This window comes from Aquila chrysaetos, chromosome 2, assembly GCF_900496995.4.
Source record: "Aquila chrysaetos chrysaetos chromosome 2, bAquChr1.4, whole genome shotgun sequence".
Taxonomy (NCBI): Eukaryota; Metazoa; Chordata; class Aves; order Accipitriformes; family Accipitridae; genus Aquila; species Aquila chrysaetos.
Genome location: NC_044005.1, coordinates 45,095,797 through 45,114,723, shown reverse-complemented (window position 1 = coordinate 45,114,723; position 18,927 = coordinate 45,095,797). Strand labels below are relative to the sequence as shown.

Sequence of the window (18,927 nt, the reverse complement as noted above, 5' to 3'; positions counted from 1 at the left end):
GTCTGTAGCTTCTTCCCCCATACAAAAGCAGTTCAGCAGAATGCTCAAAGCAGCCACTCTCTGTATCAAAGAAGAATTTTAGTTTAGTACAAAATTTTATTAATATCAATACTGTGAAACTATAAAAGTGAACATAAGAGAATCTGAGCAGGCCTTGAGCCCATCCCATCCATCAACCTCTGGGACAGCAGCAAGGCCCCAGGCAGCCTTGTAAACGAACTAGAAAAAGCACAACTTTTCAGTTTAACAGCAGTCTTGAGATTTGGCTCTGAGCAGGGGTGTTTGGAAGAAATCCCTCATTTCTGCTTTACAACACTTTTATCCAACATTCTGAAGCACATAGGTGTGGGTGAAAAAAATTGCCTCATCAGTGGCAAGAAAAAGCCCAGAGCTCTGAAAATAGAAACTACAGAATCAGTAGGTTCCCAGCTCAGTACTGCCCTTGCATCTCATGAGGCAGGTGAATAGCTCTGGCATCATCATGTTCTTCGTGATCTAGTTAAATAGCTGCAAGCACAGAACAGGCTAAGCCTGAGGTCTTGACAGACGCACATTTTCCAAGAAGCTTGCACGTGGGGGTGGTTGGTGTTCCCTAGGCTACCCAAACTACCCATCATCTCACCCCTGTGAACACTGTATTTTTTCAGGACGTTAAGCTTGTTAGCAAAGGGTCTCTCAGCTCGGTTTGACTAGAACAGGCGAGGGACCCTGTCATGAGCTGCTCCACAGCAGACTGCACGAGATGGTAACCTCTGACAAGTGATGACAAGCAGACATGGCAGGCTGGAAGCAGTAACTTCAGCAGGATCTGAGAACATCTTTGAAGTTTTCCTAGTGCCTCAGAAAACAGGTGGTAACTCCACTTGGAGGAGGAACTGAGTACTGACCCAACTTTCTAGAAGGGGAAGTAAAGAGAATCAGGGAATCAAGATCAGATCCAGGGAGGAAGGACAAAGTAGAAGTCTAATGCCCTGCACAGCTTATACTGCCCATTGCCAACACTGAATTTGTACCCTGTGATCCAGAAAGGATCAAAATACTACATCAGTTCCCTAGATCCTTCCCTTTTCGCTTCCTTCCCTGTGATTTAGAATCGTTGCTTTTTGTTCTCATCTCCTCCAGCTCCCAAGACAGTAAGTTAGCTTTGAGTTTACTTGTCCCAGGGTTTGCCTGCCTCTGCCCTCCACGTCTGGACAAACTCCAGCTTCCAATCCCCTGTTCTGTCATGGCTTTCAAAAGATGTTCTTGCTTCTTGGCCACCATCTCCTCCCGGCTCCAGATCAGAATATTAAAGCCTGAGAGGAAAAATTAAACACTGCATCAGAAACACTACCTCAAATATAATACTTTAGGCTATGTCACTTAAATGCCAGAAATTCAAAATGCTTTGTCTGTTCTAAGATATTTCCAAGGTACAGAGGATGCAAAGACATTTATTGCAGATGTTATCTCCACACAGCCATGGAAATTTGATCTAATTAAGAAATATAATCAAGTAATTCCTCATCTCATCTGTCACAGGTCTAAGACCTAAATCTATAGCCGACTCCCTTAATTCCATACAGCCTGCGAAAAACTGAGTAATCTTGGCTATGCAGCCTAGGAAATGAGATAAATTAAACGAAGGGAGAGGGTACAGCCTAGGAGGAAAAGGCTTCCCCCACCACCGCCGTCGTTTTCTGCTACAGTTACATGGGCGGCAGATGGCAGCAGCACCCTGCTGCGGGCAGGCTTCTCACTCTTCCAGACTCCACACTCCTGGGAATATTTCACCGGAGATGACTAGCAACCCGTTTTCTAACTGCAAGGTGAAAGACTGAAAAGAAGGTCTTGATTTCTTTTATAGATGTAGGAAATTATAGAGGACCTCTAGCAAGCGGGATTTGGGAAACCCTCAGTCACAACTCACTTTAGTCTGGAGAAACAAGCCTGCCCTTTTCTGGGACTGGAACCCACCTGTGCTTAGTGCCCCAGGTGCTCTTTACTTACCCATGCCAGAAGCCAGCGTGTCTCCCATAGGGTTAAATTTGTTGAGCTGCAAATGGAAACACAGTCAGTCTGTAAGAGCATCACTGCTTATATAAGAGTCGGAAGAGCACCACGGCTTATGTAACGGCAACAAACCATCTGGAAAACCCAATGTTCCCTGAAGAGTATCACAGAAAACCCACAGATGACCATGGACCAGCCCTGCTCGAGTCAGCAGCTTTAGCTGGCAGCCATACCCCCACGAGAGCGTGAGTCTGTCACAAGTAAAGAGGATACTCCTATTGTTCTAGTCCCTAACCCTTATCTCTTGGCTGCGGTTCAATACACAGCGGTCCTTTTAGCTGCAGTACTCAACTCACCGAGATGATACCAGAAGCATTTGGATCATGGAGTTGACAAACCATCTCCCCGGTGTTTCCATCGAATACATCAACAGTTCGTAGCTCATTCACCGTGTACCCTGGGAACTTAGGGTCTGGGTAGCGACCTGCTACAATGAGGTCATAGCGAGGATGCCATGTTGCCTAGTCATAGAGCACAGCAACGGGGGAGTTAAGAGAAAGGGACAGCGCTCGTACTGACACACACCAGACAACCTGCAGTATGAGCAACAGTTTGTACATCCCACTCACAGTCTGAAGAACATGAGTATCCTCAGAATAGCACTCTGCTGCGAGCTGTAGCAGTGTGAATATCCACCCCCAATGTAGTATCCTGACCAGAAATCAGACCATTTCTGATTTAGAGCCGGCTGCTAGCACCAAGCATGATACTCCTCTCAGACTGGTGGTTTAACTCACCTTAATAGGTGTGAGGTGCTGAAACTGCCGATGTGGATGTGGGATCAGATGCTGTGGCTTGGTCCAGTCTGAAGATGAGTAAACCCTGATTTCACTGCGCTGGTCTGTGCTCAGGAGCTTGGCACCATCTGTTGGGCTGAAGTAAGCTAGAAGAGGGGGACAATAAGGCAAACAAAAGATCATAATGCTGTTAACTGACAAGAAACATAAAAGTTGCATTTCTCTGATTGGAAATCCATTGCTATTTCTTTAATAGGGATGTGAATATGGACATGTGTCCCAACAGACAAGACTTTACCTGTCTCAAACAAACTCAAAGCTCTTACAAACAGTAAGCTGAAACCTACAGTGCTGGGTTACATAGAAGAATCATTATTCTCATTTTAGAATCACAGAAAGAGACATTGCAAAGAAAGGAACTTGCTCATTCAAATTGAAAGTGTCCTGGTTTCAGCTGGGATAGAGTTAATTGTCTTCCTAGTAGCTGGTATAGTGTTATGTTTGGGGTTCAGTATGAGAAGAATGCTGATAACACACTGATGTTTTCAGTTGTTGCTAAGTAGTGTTTAGTCAAAAGTCAAGGGTTTTTCAGCTTCTCATACCCAGCCAGCAAGAAGGCTGGAGGGGCATAAGAAGCTGGGAGGGGACACAGCCAGGACAGCTGAACCAACTGGCCGAAGCGGTATTCCACAGCATGTGACATCATGTCCAGTATATAAACTGGGGGGAGTGGGGGTGGGCAGGATTGCCGCTCGGGGACTAATGGGGCATCGGTTGGTGGGTGGTGAGCAATTGCATTGTGCATCACTTGCATATTCCAGTCCTTTAATTATTACTATTGTCATTTTATTAGTGTTACCATTATTAGTTTCTTCTTTTCTGTTCTATTAAACTGTTCTTATCTCAACCCACAAGTTTTACTTTTTTTTTTCCAATTCCCTCCCCCATCCCACTGGGTGGGTGGGGAAGTGAGTGATCGGGCGGCTGCATGGTGCTTGGCTGCTGGCTGGGGTTAAACGACGACAGAAAGTGGAAAAGTTGGAGACACACACCTGCAGTTTGGACTTCCATGAACTCTAAAACCACACCCAAGAAACAGAGGTTTGAGTTCCATGCTCTGCTTTTGTCAAAGTAACTGCCCCAATACAGTCAGTTTTCTAATCTCAGCCACTGCTGATGGTTCCACACTCACCTCTCAAGGCACAGTGCCACAGTTTGTATGGCAAGTCTAAGACTGTGCTACCGCCCTGCCTCTGGCGACACGGTCCCAATGCCTTCCTTGCTTTAACACTAGCTACTGTGCAACTTCGAATCTGAGCAAAAGCTAACGTTGCTACAATAATAGAAGCTGAGCTGAGTGGATTCTCTGCAGACATCCATGCAATGAAATCCTTATCTCAACGCACCTGCATTGACAGGTTTGTCATGAGGAAGCACATGAAGAAAATTCATTTTGTGTTTGATGTTTCTGAGGTCCCAGATTTTGACTGTCTGATCCACAGACGCTGTGGCCAACAACCACTCACATCGGGAGTTAAACTCCACATGAGTCACTTTCTTCCTGTGCAATTTCAGCTTCCAAATCTGCAGCAGAGGAAACAGAAAATCATACAGACAAAAAATGATCAAGATCTGGAGTAAAGAAATGGAGTAATAATCTACTAGTGCAGACTAAAGAGGTCTCCCATTTACAGAGTAACAAAACTTCTACAATACACCAAGAGTTTATCCACTGGAAACAAGAAAGGAGAATGACCATGGGAACTATTTAATTCTAGGAGAACTTTGATCCACAAATTTATTACAGCTATGAGAAAGGAAAACGCAATCCCTCGTTCATGGAGGAAGTATTAGTGCCACTGTACAAAGCAAGATCACATCTGGAATACTTTATGCAGTGCCAGTCTTCCACCTGCAGAAGAATTAAAACAAACTGGAACAGGTACAGAAAATGTGCTGCCGAGGTAGTAATAAGGAAGGGACTGCTCTGTGGGAGAAGACCAAAAGAGCTCGCTTTGTTTATCTTAGTAAAAAAGATAAGAGGGGATATAATTGGCTTCTAGAAATACATCAGCAAAGAAACAGCAGGGTAGGAGAAATATTTCAATTAACAAGAACAAATGGATATGAACTGGCCACGAATAAATTCCTATCCGAAGCCTGAAGATTATTTCTAATCAAAAGGGTGAAGCTGGCCCATCCTCCCTACAACAATGGGTATCCCCCAAGTACAGAAAAGACTGTCACATTCTTTCAGGAGAAAAAAAGGAAAGGAAGCAACTAACCTCGAATAAGCACAAATCATTTGGAGCACTCGACTCTGCCCACTAATTTACACAGCTGCTTCTGGCCACAGCTCATTGGGTGGCAAACTCTTAGAGATGTTACCCTTACAGGCGGGAGAAACAGTAATTCTGGTGTGATGGTACAGCAGGCTCTTGAAAGCAGGGCCCGCTCCCAACTATCCTCTAATATGCTTCTGTACTGCTTCAGACTCGAAGGTGCAGTCTGCCTCTGCCTGCCCTCTCGTGTCTAATGGCAGTAATGCAATTCCTATCCCAACCGCTTAATTACTGTTGTGTACTACTCCAAGGTCAGGGAAGGGTATACATCAAAGCAGTATCTCCTAAACGACTCCCATCAGTGCACTAAGATTCTGGAAGTGTGAAGGTTGTTGGCAGAGGGTGCTCACATCTTCAGGTTGCCCTATAATTACTCTGACCAGTAGCAAATACTCTTAAGGAAGGGGTAGCACACAACACAGTCCCTGTTTGGGAATTATTACCATTATGCTCAACAATGTGAAAATGCCTAATGAATGGCAAAAGTGGAGGACTTCTCACCACCTAGACAATGGGTGGACTCATCTCCTGAGCTGCAAGATACTTGCTCCTCTTTTCAGGGTCCCTGTAGTGTAGGAAAGCACGTGAGCCATGAAGATTCCCGTAGAGGAGACGCTGCATGGAGCCATACAAACCTCTTCACCAGAAGTGCTGAGCAGGACCACGTTGCCCACATTATCACCTGTCACCACTGCTCGGCAGCTTGCAGAAACATCAACACTGCAGTACCAGCAACTAGAGGGAAAGACACCAAAATTAGTGCTGCCTCCCACAGGCAAGTGAAGGCAGCGGAGCTCTGGTTCACATGTCGTCCCTGAACAAGGGAGACTGCAACAGATTGTAACTGCAATCTCCCTCCTGATGGTGTGGGCCTGAGTATCAGGAAGGGGGACGGCTTATCAGCAATGCTTTCTGTTGGTGACTGAATATGAAATAACTTCCTAGTCATTTGTGAAGTGCTCATTAGATGGAGCGTGACACATTGGGGCAGTGGAACATAATAGAGGCTGAAGAGCCGCTTGGTGCCTGCACATGGACACACCTTGGGAAAGATCAGAACACCCTTGTGACATTGACAAATGTACAGCAACAGCTTTAAAATGACGTTTTCCACAAGACACTGAAGCAGCAGTAAAGAAAAGACAAAAGCTTTGGACTGGAAAGTTGCACATCAAACTGTCTCAACTTCATGCTCCAGGATACAAAACTGAATAGAGACTTATCTGATAAAGACATACATCTTAACCCCAGCTCTGCTGGGAGGGAAAGGGCAGTGAGAATAAAGTTGCGGTCCTTTGGGAACCTGTTGGGAACACTTCATTTGCAAAGATAAATTATTCTAGAATTCAAGGTCATGGAAATTAGCATGGCGAGCCTGAAGGCTCCAGAAGGGCAGCAGGGTAAACTCAATAACCTGAAACTCATACTGTGCAGGAATGCTTTGTGGCTTTCCTATGCTACCTGAGCTGCTCCAGACAAAACAGAACACTGACGACAATGAAGAGGAGGAAGTTATCCTCCTCTTCTCACCTCACGCTTTATGAAGTGCAAAGCTGTCAGTATCTGCAAGACAGGAGATGGCGTCACCAGCAAGCAACACCAGAAGATGCAGGCAGCATGCCCAGCTACTGTAAAAGCCTAAGTGCCCTGTGGCTGCCTAGCTTGTCACCCACCCTGCAGTGTTAGGGTTGGGACCAGGAGCCTGTCTCCAAGCTCCCTCACAAGACCAATTCATACTGAGAGTCTCCTAACACTGGCAAAGATGAAGATGTTAGAGAGCACAAGAAGCAGCGCAGCATTAACCCCAAGGAACAGAGAATCAACCTTGTGGTGCTCCCTTCTCACCAAACATTATGGTACTCATGGCCACAGTCCGGGGCACGGGAGATCACCTGCACCGCTCTGCCCTCAAGGTCCTGCAGACTCAGGGTGCCATCCCCTGATGCCACATAAAGCTTCACTGACTCATAAGGACTGAACTTGATGTCTCCGAGAGAATCTCCTGGCCCTTTCTGGAATACACACAAAGCCAAGAGGCATCAAGGTTAGAATGGAAGACAAAATATTAATGCAACGCTCATCTCCTGGAACACTGCTGGTTTCCCTAGGTACAATGCACTGCTTTCTGACAGGGCACATACCTAAGAACCCATTTTTTTCTAATCTGTTTCCAATCTGAGCACATACATTCTAAGCCTGTAAATTCAACCCCACCACTTTGGGCTGAAAACCTCATTAGCAGCACTGCTGCTTCTGCTACAGGGGTATGACTAATTTGCAGTGAACCACCTGGCTCAGACCAGGCTTAGGAGATCACAAGCAAAACCAGCCCCATTCCATGCCGAAACCACATCAAATCTCATGACAGTCTTGCACGAAACTATTCTTACAGAGACTTCATTGACCAGTTCCCTACAGGCTGCTTCCAGTGCTGTATCTGGTCTTTCTCAAGGTACCAGCAGGCAGAATGAGAGCAGTGCAAGGAAAAATCCTACTGCTAACCCCATGGCACAGGAATCTTATGTTCTGCGTTATATTGTTGTTATTTTCCCCCAATCTGTCTACGGAGGAATCGTGGAAACCCTACACAAAGACAGAAGAGAAAGATGCTAGCTGGGAGTCCCCCAACTCTTTGATACTCAAGTGCACTCCATCTGCTGCTCACAGAGCAACTACTTAATGTAAGTCTCACTGTAAATGCTAGATTTCAAGAAGCCAATGAGGATAAGAAAAGGCCCGCCTGTAGAGCCTGCCTGTCCCCACAGCAGTAGAAGGAGGATGGCATGCCTTTTCAAATCCAGGTATTGTTGCTGTGACAGGCATCCCACTGGGATACAAGATCCTCATGTCCCAGGACCCAGTCTATCCCTCCCTGCTCACCTGGCCAGTCATCCCAGCATTACTTGGGTTCACCTTCTGCCCTCTTATAAGGTTACAGCTGGAACAGCCAATTTGGAAACCAACCATGAAAGTCACCACCCGGAAGCAATCAGGTGGGGAAAAGTGAAGAGGATGCTAACCCAAATTCCCTCACTTACCTTTAAGCACTGAACTGAAGTAACTAACTGAAGAGCTCAGGCTTCCTCATGACTCCACAGAAAAAGCACCAGTCTGAGAGAGCGATTCTAAGCATAGGCAGCCAGAGTTGCCTCTAGCGATTGCCTCTAGCGATTCATCTCCTCTTTCCACTCACTACTGAAGGAGCCCAGACTCTTAATTTTGGTATTTTAGATAAGCACCAAAAATTAGGTGGGATGAATTGGGGTGATCCTTATGACACGCACCACTTTAAGTCAGTGGCTTTTGTGGAGAAGCACTGACAGGACTATAAATTGTCCTGTAAAAACCATCTGACAACAGGCAGCCCTGCTAACAGGGGAAGAGGTTAGAAGGTCCCCAGGGCACAGAGCTATGGGAGGTTTAAGAATAGACAGCTAAGGAAATCCACTGACACCCCCACACTCTTCCATGTATAGCAGGAAGTAAGCAGCATCAGAGTCCCTCCCCTTCATGAAGAAAAGCTCTCTCCTACCCACCACCCCATTTCAAGGAAAAATAAAAAAGGAGTGAGCCTCCCTGGAGGAGAGAGGATCCCTGAAATTAAGAGGATAAAGGACATGTATATGGAGAAGAGGAAGCCCAGCTCCACATATTACAGACAAACATCTCTCTCTCTCTCTCTCTCTCTCTCTCTCTCTCTCTCTCTGCAGCGCTCCTGCCAGCAGGACACAGGGGCCCAAAGCATTGCTGTATTTCTTACTCCCAGTCCTCGGTGCTGGTGAAGACCCGGACAGTATTGCCATTAAAATCCTGCAGGGTGGTAGTGCCGGCAACTGACGAAGTATACAGCTGACTAGGGTTAAAAGGGTTAAACTTCATTCCTGTGATGGCCCCTCCAGCTCCCATCTACAAGGAAGGGGATGAACAAAAGAAAAATCCACTGAGTGATGGGGAAGGAGAAAAGTATGTTCTGTTAAGTCTGCATTCACTGCTATGTCCTTAACAGCAACAGTGAAACACACCACAGCCCTTCAAGGAGGCAAAGACAACCATGTCTTCCCACATGATGGCTGTCTAGACAGCTGCCCTCCTGGAGGACAAAACTGCAACTCCTTCAGTCCCCAGACAACGTGTTCCCTGGCTGGCTGGCACCACACTATTTACAAAAAGAGAAAGATGACTCTGGAATTTCTGGAGGATAGACCTCCTCCCAGTGCATACCTATGTTAATTTAGAAAGGGGATAAAAGTTACAGAGTCTTTGAGCCCCTGTTGGAATGGCTGAATACAGCAACAAGGGGGCATGCCAGCTGTGTAAACCATTCATTCTACCCCTAGTTTCTTACTTTATCTAAAGGGACTTTGTTTCTCCCCACTCAAAGATGTTTCCTCATCTGACACAGAATAAAAGGTAAGCAGAGAAAGATCAAGACCTAAAACAGACAGACAGACCCTCTCTGCCTACTTGTTTCCGGCATCCCTTCAACATAACTGTTTTGCCAGTTGCTGTATTATTTTTCCACTGAGCACACATCAAGTACTGCTTCATTATGCACTTAATCAACACGCCTCAGCTCTCCCCAGGGCTAGAAGAGTCTGGGACTTAGGAACAGACACGTTGCTGCACCTCAGTCCTGCCCCATAGCTGGCTACTCTGCCACCCAAGACCCTTATGGGCTTCTCACAACAGACCTCAGTTTTAGTCTGCGGTATTTGGTGGTACTCCAATTTTCTCTCCCACCCATTCCACGCACCCAGAGGCTTACCCCTTTTATGAAGCAGGTTTTAGTAAGTACTTCATAGTCCCAAAGGATGATGTCTCCACCTTTGGAACCAACAGCTACAGTACTGGGGTGTGTTGGATGCCATTCCAGGCATGTCACTCTTCTGTCAAAGGGACTTGCTGTTCGAAAGAGGCGGTATGAGGCAAGAGAACGCAGAAAGGGCAGCTGCAGACACTGTTAAAAAGATAAAAGAGAATTATCACTTTTGCAGGGATCTCTGAGATTCTCTGTATGGGGAGGGCTAACAATTTCTAATTGCCCTTGCTGTTAGTACATTCACACAAAATTCTAAGCCTCTTGTAGAATGAAGAGAACATGCTGTTCCCAAGGGAAACAGCCCGTGACCACACAAATCCACAGCTGCAGCACTCAGAAAGCAACAGAGAACTGAGAAATATCACCCTTTGGATGATGCATAGGAAGCCAAGCCTTGTGGACTGAGCAAAAAAGGCAGGATAATTAACAAGGGAGAAGAACACACCTAAGGGAGAAGAACACACCTCCACACCAGTAAAAGACACTTATGACTATCTACGTCTTTACTGAGCATCCCAAAATGTTACACATCATCCAGACATACAATATTATGGTCCTCCATCCAAATTGCCTGCAGCTCAACTATACAGCGTAAGAGTGAACAGAATACTTTGAATAGGGAATGAGAAACTACGACACAATTGTATTGTTATTCATCTGAGGAATAGGTACTGCTTGAATGAGCTTGGTGATTTCTTTATCATTTGTATACTTAAAATAAATCACCTGGAAGATAAAGCTAGCCCAGGTGCTTCCCACCTATAGATGTCACAGAAAAAGTTAATTTTCAAATGAAAGAAGGAGTATGGCTCTGAAAAACAGTAAAACATTACGGACTTGATGGAATATGTCTGTGAAGAGCAAAAATCAATGCTAAACCTGACATGATTAGAAAACTAGAGTGGATACAAAAATAGTACAACAGAACAGTCGGATCAGCATACAAAAGTAGCACTGTGCAATAGCTCAATTGGTACAATGGGTAAGTTTAAATATGATTCAAGGAAACACAGAATTAACAGAGGATAAAATGTACAGTGACAGGGCCGGGTCAACTGAAAGGGAAAGCCATTGCAGCTCTTGCATTTTACAGGATTAAGAAACATAAGGGTGCGCCAGACTGGGAGCCACCAACTGTATGTGAGGAACTTTAAGCCCCTTTAAAGTTTCCCTGCTTGCGTTGAAGATGTTTTTATGTAGGCAGCTGAGATGTCCAATCGGTCATGAAGGAGAAACTCCTCACCTGCCTGAGCTGTGCCCGAATGGAGCCTCCCAGCATGTTCTGATAGACATAATGAACAATGCTGCACTGCCGCTCCAACTGATGGAAAAGGACTCTGTTGTTTCTCACCATGGACCCACCTCCACTCCAACCTGCCAAAGAGGAAAAGAGTAAACCTTACTGAGAGCCAACGCCTGTCATGCTCGTTCACTAAAAAACATGGTAAGACATCTGCATTTGCTGCTACATCCATTAAAAGCTTCAGCCACAAGATAAAAGTCTCTAAATGATTCTTACATATCTAAGGTGCAGCAGCCTCTGCAATTATGGAGTCCAGTGCTTCCCATAGCCTGCCAGAGCTTTGTGCATGCTTCCTCTTGTTAAACCTTCCATCTCCTTGCCAAAGATTTATCAGAAAGACAACAGGAGATGACTAAAGCAATGCCACAGGTGATGCATCTCCTGGACAGTATACAATTTGAATGGCTCATACCCAACATACAATGAAGCTACCCAAAGTCCCAACAACTTGGAAATACGCCACAGGAGGTGGTAAGCCCCGGGGTACAGCAAAGGGAAGGTCAGACGTGTGACCAGCAGAAACGTTAACACCTGAAAATTCCCCTAGCGTAGCAACATGAGTTCCCACACAGTTCCTGAAATGCCTGCTTGTGAATCAGAATTTTCGATCTGCTTGTGCTGTAGCCCGTACAGTCTGCCTACAGCACTGTGAGTTTTGTTTTTGATAATAGACTTGCTGACGCCTCATCGCCTGAAAAACCTTTCTGTTTGGAGTGATTTTTGCTGAGAGTACAGCATGCTTCTATATTTTGTTCATGTTCCAAGTTTTTATCTTCAGGGACCTTTACATAAAAACCGGATCTGTTCAGTCCCATGTCTGTGATCTAATCATCCCCACGGCAATGGTCTGTAACGCCCCAGGGGATCTAGACATCAAATGCATTTCTTAAGAGACAAAAATGTTATTGTCATTTAAGGATATTTATAAAAAAAGCAGAACACCAAAACCATAGGGATCATTCTATATGATTAGAAACTAAACGAAATCTTTCTTTAATGCAACACTGGAGCCTAGAAATGCACAGGTGTGAAACTAAACTTCTTTGTTCACATGCCAACATAGTGCCAACACTTGTCACGCCTGTTGAAATAGGTATAGAAGTATTTATGTTCCAATCCCTTTTTTTCACGGAAGAATTAGCATCTACAGCTCCTTCTTCAGAGGTGATGGAAATGGAGGTATTTTTTTGAAATTCCACTTTATTATGAAGGATGATTTATTAAGAAACAAACTTTAGGCCTTTTTAGAATCTGCTGGAAGAAACCCTTTAAAAAAATTGTTTCAACTGCAAGAAACTGAACCTGTCCTATATGGCTCAGGAGAAAAAAATTATTTTTTCCAGAACACATAGAAATCAAAACTGGAACACAGAATGGAAAAGCTCAAACACAAAGGTCTTCATCTTTTTAGAAAAGGCTTAAGGGAAGAATTTGATTGGTCTCATTTTTCCAAAGTACTAGCTACATCCAATTCCCTCTGAACCTTACGGGAACTGCAGATGCTTACCAAATCTGAAAATCAGGCCATGAAGTTAAAATGAAAATCATCTAGCTAAATTAACTACAGAAGATGCTTTAACCATCCACAATTATACACAGAAATCCTTCCAGACAAGAGTATTTTGCCTGCACATCCAGTGTTCACACTGCCAACTGCTCCAAGTTTGGAGTTATACACCAGACAATGGAAATGTAAGAAATCATAGAACTCCTGTATCCTGACTGTTGAAAAACACTTCAATGATTTCTCAGTCCTTAAAGCCAAAACTGTACCGAAAGTGTGTAGTATTTCCGCACAAGGCAGTAACTCTAGTGATCTCCTAAACAAATGATGGAATTAAAGGTTTTATTTGAGAAAAGGAGGCTGAGGGGAGACCTCATCACTCTCTACAACTACCTGAAAGGAGGTTGTAGCGAGGTGGGTGTCAGTATCTTCTCTCAAGTAACAAGCGATAGGACAAGAGCAAACAGCCTCAAGTTGCGCCAGGAGAGGTTTAGATTGGAGGTTTAGATTGGATACTAAGAAAAATTTCTTCACTGAAAGGGTTGTCAAGCATTGGAACAGGCTGCCCAGGGCAGTGGTTCAGTCACCATCCCTGGAGGTATTTGAAAGACATGTAGACGTGGCACTTAGGGACATGGTTTAGTGGTGGGCTTGGCAGTGTTAGATTTACGTTTGGACTTGATGATCTTAAAGGTCTTTTCCAACCTAAATGATTCTATGACTCTATGAAAATAGTCCTTAGTGTAAGTGAAGCCTACACAACTTTCCTGGCAATGCAAAGCAGTAACCTTTCCAGTATCTTAGAATTTAATCACCTCTCCTCATTATATCAAAAGTCTTTTAAGAGATTTTTTTTTTTTTAAAGTTACATACTAAAGGAAAAAAATGCACATGAGGAGAAGTGATTAGTGGAAATTCTGTCCAGTCTAATCTGAACACAGAGGTAGAAAGTACTCCTACTTGCTGTAGCAAAAGCTCAAATATGCAAAGAATTGGGTGGAAATGCCAGTTTAGACTGCATGCTGTAGGATACCAACCTTACAACTATGAAACCGCATTAAGAATTGGATGGGAGAAAAAACAATGTATTACAAAGATTGGTCTGCCCTACAATAAAGCAGACGTCTGGTAATTCAGGAATTCCACAAAACTTACCCACCCTCAAATAAGCTGTGACTGCACCTTCAGTAACCAGGCTTCAACAAAGGTGTACGGAGTCTCAAAAATGAAACACGCACGCAGGCACACACACTCACTAGACAGATAATTGGAGGGTGTACTACCCCAGTACGTGTCCGTGTATCACTTCAATATATAACCCCATCTGAATACTCATGTCTGAACACACTTCTTGGCATTCTCCCTCTTCAACTAGTCGATGCCTGTCAGTTAGGGTAAATCTGGCTGGGAGAAACAGTAAGGATCTGAGGAAATGTTACCGATTTTCTCTGGGGGCTTGGATGTTTTTCTCACAAACAACCTCTTTGCTTGTGGCTCATTCCCTAGTTCCTCGTAGTCCGGTTTCCTCTTCCCAGCTGATTTTGCCTCTTCCGTCCAATGCTCATGAGCCCTCTCATGCTTCTTGTCCTTTGGCTGGTTCACTGGAGCCATTCTGTCTGACCGCTAAAAGCAAACAAAGTGTGGAAGGTAAGACTGTCATACACTTTTAACTAGAGGACAGAGAGGAAAACGGGAATGAAACATATCCCAGTGGTCTGAAAGTAGTGATTTTACCTGTACGCTCTTTCATCAGCATGACACTAGCTTTTTGTTGTGCTCTGCTGGAGAGGGGAACAGGTTCAATAAACTCTTCTTTGTTCACATATGAAAATGAACGTATTCTAAAGCATTAGAATATGTTTGGACAGATGTGCTTCTACCAAACTTTTAAGCTTAGAACCCAGAGATCTGCATAAAGCACATCTGCGAAACCACATAATACCCTAACTGTTTCTCCAGTAGCTCACGCTGAGCTCTTTAGATTCAGCTAAGAAAAAGGTCAGAGCTCTTATGACGATGCCCAGGGCCGACTGGTCTTCCACCAAGTAGGCTCAGAAGGTACTCCCCATTCAACGGCCACTTTTCCTCACATCCACCACCTGGTATTTGGACTGGGCTCCTACACCAGCTGGCAACCGCGCTTTGAACCGCTCTTCTGACCGGCGGCGGGACGCGGCCACTCGTGTCTCCTGCTGTGACCACCAAAACGCCGCCCGGCCCCTGAGGAAAGGCGCGGGCCTCCCTCCCACAGCCTTCCTCCGAGCCGGCGGGCGATGCGTCACACGCCGTTTGCAGCCCCAGAAGCTCCTCCGCGAAGAGCCTCCCACGGGCTGATCCCGTTTAGTTTAGCGCTAAACTTATTTATAATTCCGGAATGCCTGTCACGGGGTTATCTGCCCGTCTCAAATATAGCTCGGCAGGCACCGCGCAAGCTTCCCCAAATAGCGCCCGCCCCGCGCCTACCGGGCCTCACCCGGCCCCGCGGCCCGCCGGGCCCCGGCCCGCTTTCCCCCGCGGCCTAGGGCGGGAAGGGCCGCCCCGCTCTCACCTGCGCTCCGGCGGCCTCCGCTCCCCCGGCGCGGCCGAGGACGGCGGGCGGCAGCCGGCCCCTCCCCCGCGGTTTCATAACCGGGGCGGGAAGGGAAGGCAAGGCAAGGCGGGGGGGGGGGGGGGGCAGCGGCTCCCGGCGCGGCCCCGCGGGAAGGGAGGGCTCCCCCGCCCGCCCCCGGGAGAGCGGCGCCGAGCCCGCGGGCCCCGCCGACCCTTCGCCGCTGAGGGGCAGGGGGAAGGCCGGGGGTGCCTGCCCCAGCCGCTGCCTTCTCCCCCCCACACCCCCCCACACCAGCCTTCCACCGTCCTTACCGCCCGCCGGCCGGGCCGCGGCGGCGGCCGCCATCAGCGTGAGCAGCACCCCCGGCTCCACGGGGGCGGGAGGGCACGGGAGGCCGCTGCGAGGCCCACGCTGCGCCCGTGGCCCAGCCCGAAACAGGCAGCCGAAGTCCGTGAGGCGTCCTCCGGCAGCTTGTTGTTTGTTGTTGTTGGGTTTTTTGGTGCAGGACTCGGAATCTTATGCGCTTCGCTAGTTTCTGGAGCACCAGATTGGCATATCAAAGCTGTGTGGTAAGGGCCCGAAGTACGGCAAGCAAAAAAAAGATGCTATTTCAGAACACAGCTTCCACAAGAAGCAGCACCTGGTGTTGGAACTCAACAAAATGCACTTTAAAGGCAGATAAAATGTCACGGCAAGATCAGCTCAGAGACTGCCAGATCTTAACGTGACGAAGCAGACAAGAATGGGGAAGGAAGAGCCCTAACCGACACAGCTGGAGGTACCAACGCTTCCCCTCCACCTGCGAAGGAGGCTGCTGTCTGCCGGCCATCTTGCGTGCGGAACCTTACCTCCGCAGCAGTAGGGTCCCATGCTCCAGGCCTACCAGTAACTATGCTGAGTAATTAAGGTCCAGTCATCCACGCAGCTGGCTATGAACACTGGTCCCAAAATATCTGTACGTAACCACTCCTCGAATTGTGGGGCTTTAGGGTTTGGGTTTGGGTGTTGGGCTTTTTTTGCACTATAACTATAGTTGCCTATGCAGTTTCTCACATATTAGGGAATGCATAGAAAAACTACTAAGAAAAACAACAAAGACGCAGACTCTGTGCTTTTCTTCTGAGCTGTAACAAGGTTGTACTAGCTGCTGCTGTCCTAGGAATGAGTATCGGAATGACATACGCAAAAGATGATAACCACCAACAGACAACACAATCTGGTTTTGAACATATACGTCAACCCAATTAGCAAATCTTAAAGTCTTATCGAGCACTTCTGTAATACACAACATTCTTTAGAACTGTACGTACTCATTAGCAAAACATAGCAAAAGGAATAAGTGAACGTAGCACTTCTTCCCTCCAAAGCCTCAAAGGCTTGACTTCCAGGAAGGGAAACTACTGTAGAAAAAGATCCTTTTTATATTGACAGTGATCAATGGTCTCATCTATAGGTCTGCAGAAGTCATCGTCATTGGAGACAGAATCTATGGAATTCATCAGGAATCACCAAGAAAACACCAAATTACATAAATCTTAATATCTTTTTGTTTTCATATGCTTTAAAAGAGGTACATTTCAAAATTTGTAACTGAAAAAAGGGGCCCAGATACCAACCTTCTCAAAGTAGATTGAAAGACTTGTATTAATTTCAATGTTCTATGTATTAATCCCAAAGAAAACTCTGAAAACTGTTATCCAAGTTATCTCCAGCAAAGATGTGCACTTCCTGTCCCCGCTCCATTTGTCTCCCAGCAGTAGCGTCCCCGTGCAGAGCACACACAGAGTAACCTATGCATTTCCCTCTTGGAGCTACCACGGTTAGCATTTTTTAGAATGGCATGGAATGGACTAGACTATTTCAGTTGGAAAGGACCTACAACGATCACCTAGTTCAACTGCCTGACCAATTGAGGGCTGACCAAAAGTTAAAGCATGGTATTAAGGGCACTGTCCAAATGCCCCTTAAACACTGACAGGCTTGGGGCATCGACCACCTCTCTAGGAAGCCTGTTCCAGTGTTTGACCACCCTCTTGGTAAAGAAATGCTTCCTAATGTCCAATCTAGACCTCCCCAGGCGCAGCTCTGAACTGTTCCCATGCGTCATATCACTGGATACCGGGGAGAAGAGATCAGCACCTCCCTCTCCCCCTCCTCAGGAAGCTGTAGAGAGCAATGAGGTCGCCCCTCAGCCTCCTTTCCTCCAAACTAGACAAGCCCAAAGTCCTCAGCTGCTCCTCATAGGACATTCCTTCCAGCCCTTTCAGCAGCTTTGTTGCCCTCCTCTGGACGCATTCAAGGACCTTCACATCCTTCTTAAGTTGTGGTGCCCAGAACTGCACGCAGTACTCAAGGTGAGTCCGCACCAATGTTGAACACAGTATGCTAAATACCGTAATTCTATCAGTTATTAACACCAAGTTTGCTTTCTCTCTAGAGAATCACCAGGTATTTTTGTAATTATTATTCACTAAGGACAAGAATAGCAGATAGTACACAAATCACGCACAGAAGAAATGCCACTGGCCCGGGGTGCCACAGCTCAGCGTCTGTACACTGAGCTGTCTGTACGGTACACTGAGCAAGCCAGAGAAAGACTAATTTGAAAAAATATTCTTATATGTATTTATAGTTTTACACTCTTTGAACTACAGTATGCAGCAAAGTCAGAGGAGTATAATTATGCGTGGGCAGGATATTAGGCTTATTTTTATGATGTGTTTTGTCTGACATACCATTATGTTGAGGCTCTGCCTTAGTTATGGGATGTGGTTCTCTACTGCAGAATAAAGCTGTCTTGTCACTGGGTCTGGTAAAGCTATATTGTGACTAAGACGATCAACTTCATGCTATTTGTAATGCCATTAGGTATTCTGCCTCCTTGTCGCCAGGATCTTTGTCCAAAGCGTGAATATTTTTGGCTACTTTAGTCTGACTACTGATGTAAAGAGTACCATTACAGGAACTGAATTTGGCGTGCATATGAAAACAAGCCTGTATTCCACTAAAAAGTAGGAAAAAATATATAATCCTAAGAGATAAAAGAGTAAAAATATCATGCTATCTGACCTCCTTCTATCCCATGACTGCTACTGAGCTGCCCTGCACCACGAAAATGAACAATAATATCACTATTGTAATGACCTCGTTTACCTGAGCACACCATTTTCCCTACGCCATTCCAGCCTCGGAGGAAAGGATTGCAGCAGCCATGCAGTGTAGTACCCTCGCCTTGCAATCAGTTCTGGGGGCGGCCAGGTCCCAAACGGAAAGCATCTATCTTAGATGCTCAGCGCGTGGGATACTAGTATCCAAATCAGCACGGAAACGTAACATGGGGCAAATGCTGGATATAGAATATTGATGTATGACAGATGCTTGCCTTTTCTGTACTTCATTAACATACATTAATTTGATAATGGAATTAAAACCTCAGAATTGAATTGAATTAGGGAGTATCTATGCCAAAGAGTTGGGTTTGGTTTTGTTTCAGTAAAATACAAAGTTGATGCTTGTACTCTCAACTATGACTAACTTTGAGGGCAAGATAAGCATCTTGCATCACTTCTTGAAAGGATGCTCATGGTCACAGCACACCCAGTGACTTGTCATGGGTGCC

The 18,927-nt window shown here is 45.8% G+C and overlaps 1 protein-coding gene and 1 long non-coding RNA gene across 5 annotated transcripts; one reads left to right on the top strand and one right to left on the bottom strand.

Annotated features, from left to right (window-relative positions):
* Positions 1 to 76: 76 nt before the first annotated feature.
* Positions 77 to 15,742, bottom strand: DDB2 (damage specific DNA binding protein 2). 4 transcript variants are annotated; one of them, XM_029998372.2, is made up of 11 exons: positions 15,620 to 15,742; positions 14,197 to 14,380; positions 11,194 to 11,324; positions 9,897 to 10,088; positions 6,977 to 7,143; positions 5,767 to 5,866; positions 4,196 to 4,373; positions 2,790 to 2,935; positions 2,349 to 2,513; positions 1,990 to 2,035; positions 77 to 1,295 (listed from the first exon to the last, which is right to left on the bottom strand). In XM_029998372.2, the coding sequence occupies exons 2-11, from the start codon at positions 14,366 to 14,368 to the stop codon at positions 1,045 to 1,047; spliced, it is 1,548 nt and encodes a 515-aa protein (XP_029854232.1). In that variant the 5' UTR covers positions 14,369 to 14,380; positions 15,620 to 15,742; the 3' UTR covers positions 77 to 1,044. The 4 variants fall into 4 exon arrangements, with proteins under 4 accessions (XP_029854232.1, XP_029854203.1, XP_029854212.1 ...); XM_029998343.2 differs by lacking the exon at positions 15,620 to 15,742 and adding an exon at positions 15,306 to 15,420; XM_029998352.2 differs by lacking the exons at positions 6,977 to 7,143; positions 15,620 to 15,742 and adding exons at positions 8,892 to 9,037; positions 15,306 to 15,414.
* Positions 15,743 to 15,866: 124 nt separating this feature from the next.
* LOC115334368 lies at positions 15,867 to 16,962 on the top strand. Its single transcript, XR_003921099.1, has 2 exons — positions 15,867 to 16,263; positions 16,762 to 16,962. It is a non-coding gene; the product is annotated as an uncharacterized LOC115334368 (long non-coding RNA).
* Positions 16,963 to 18,927: the final 1,965 nt, after the last annotated feature.

Excerpts from the sequence above, each read along its gene's own strand:
- DDB2 (XM_029998343.2), bottom strand. The coding sequence starts at position 15,383 with ATGAAACCGCGGGGGAGGGGCCGGCTGCCGCCCGCCGTCCTCGGCCGC. Across the intron at positions 2,936-4,195 it reads TGACAAACCTGTCAATGCAG|CTTACTTCAGCCCAACAGAT; the intron begins GTGCGTTGAGAT and ends CCCCTCTTCTAG. Across the intron at positions 1,296-1,989 it reads CACGCTGGCTTCTGGCATGG|GCTTTAATATTCTGATCTGG; the intron begins GTAAGTAAAGAG and ends TTTTCCTCTCAG.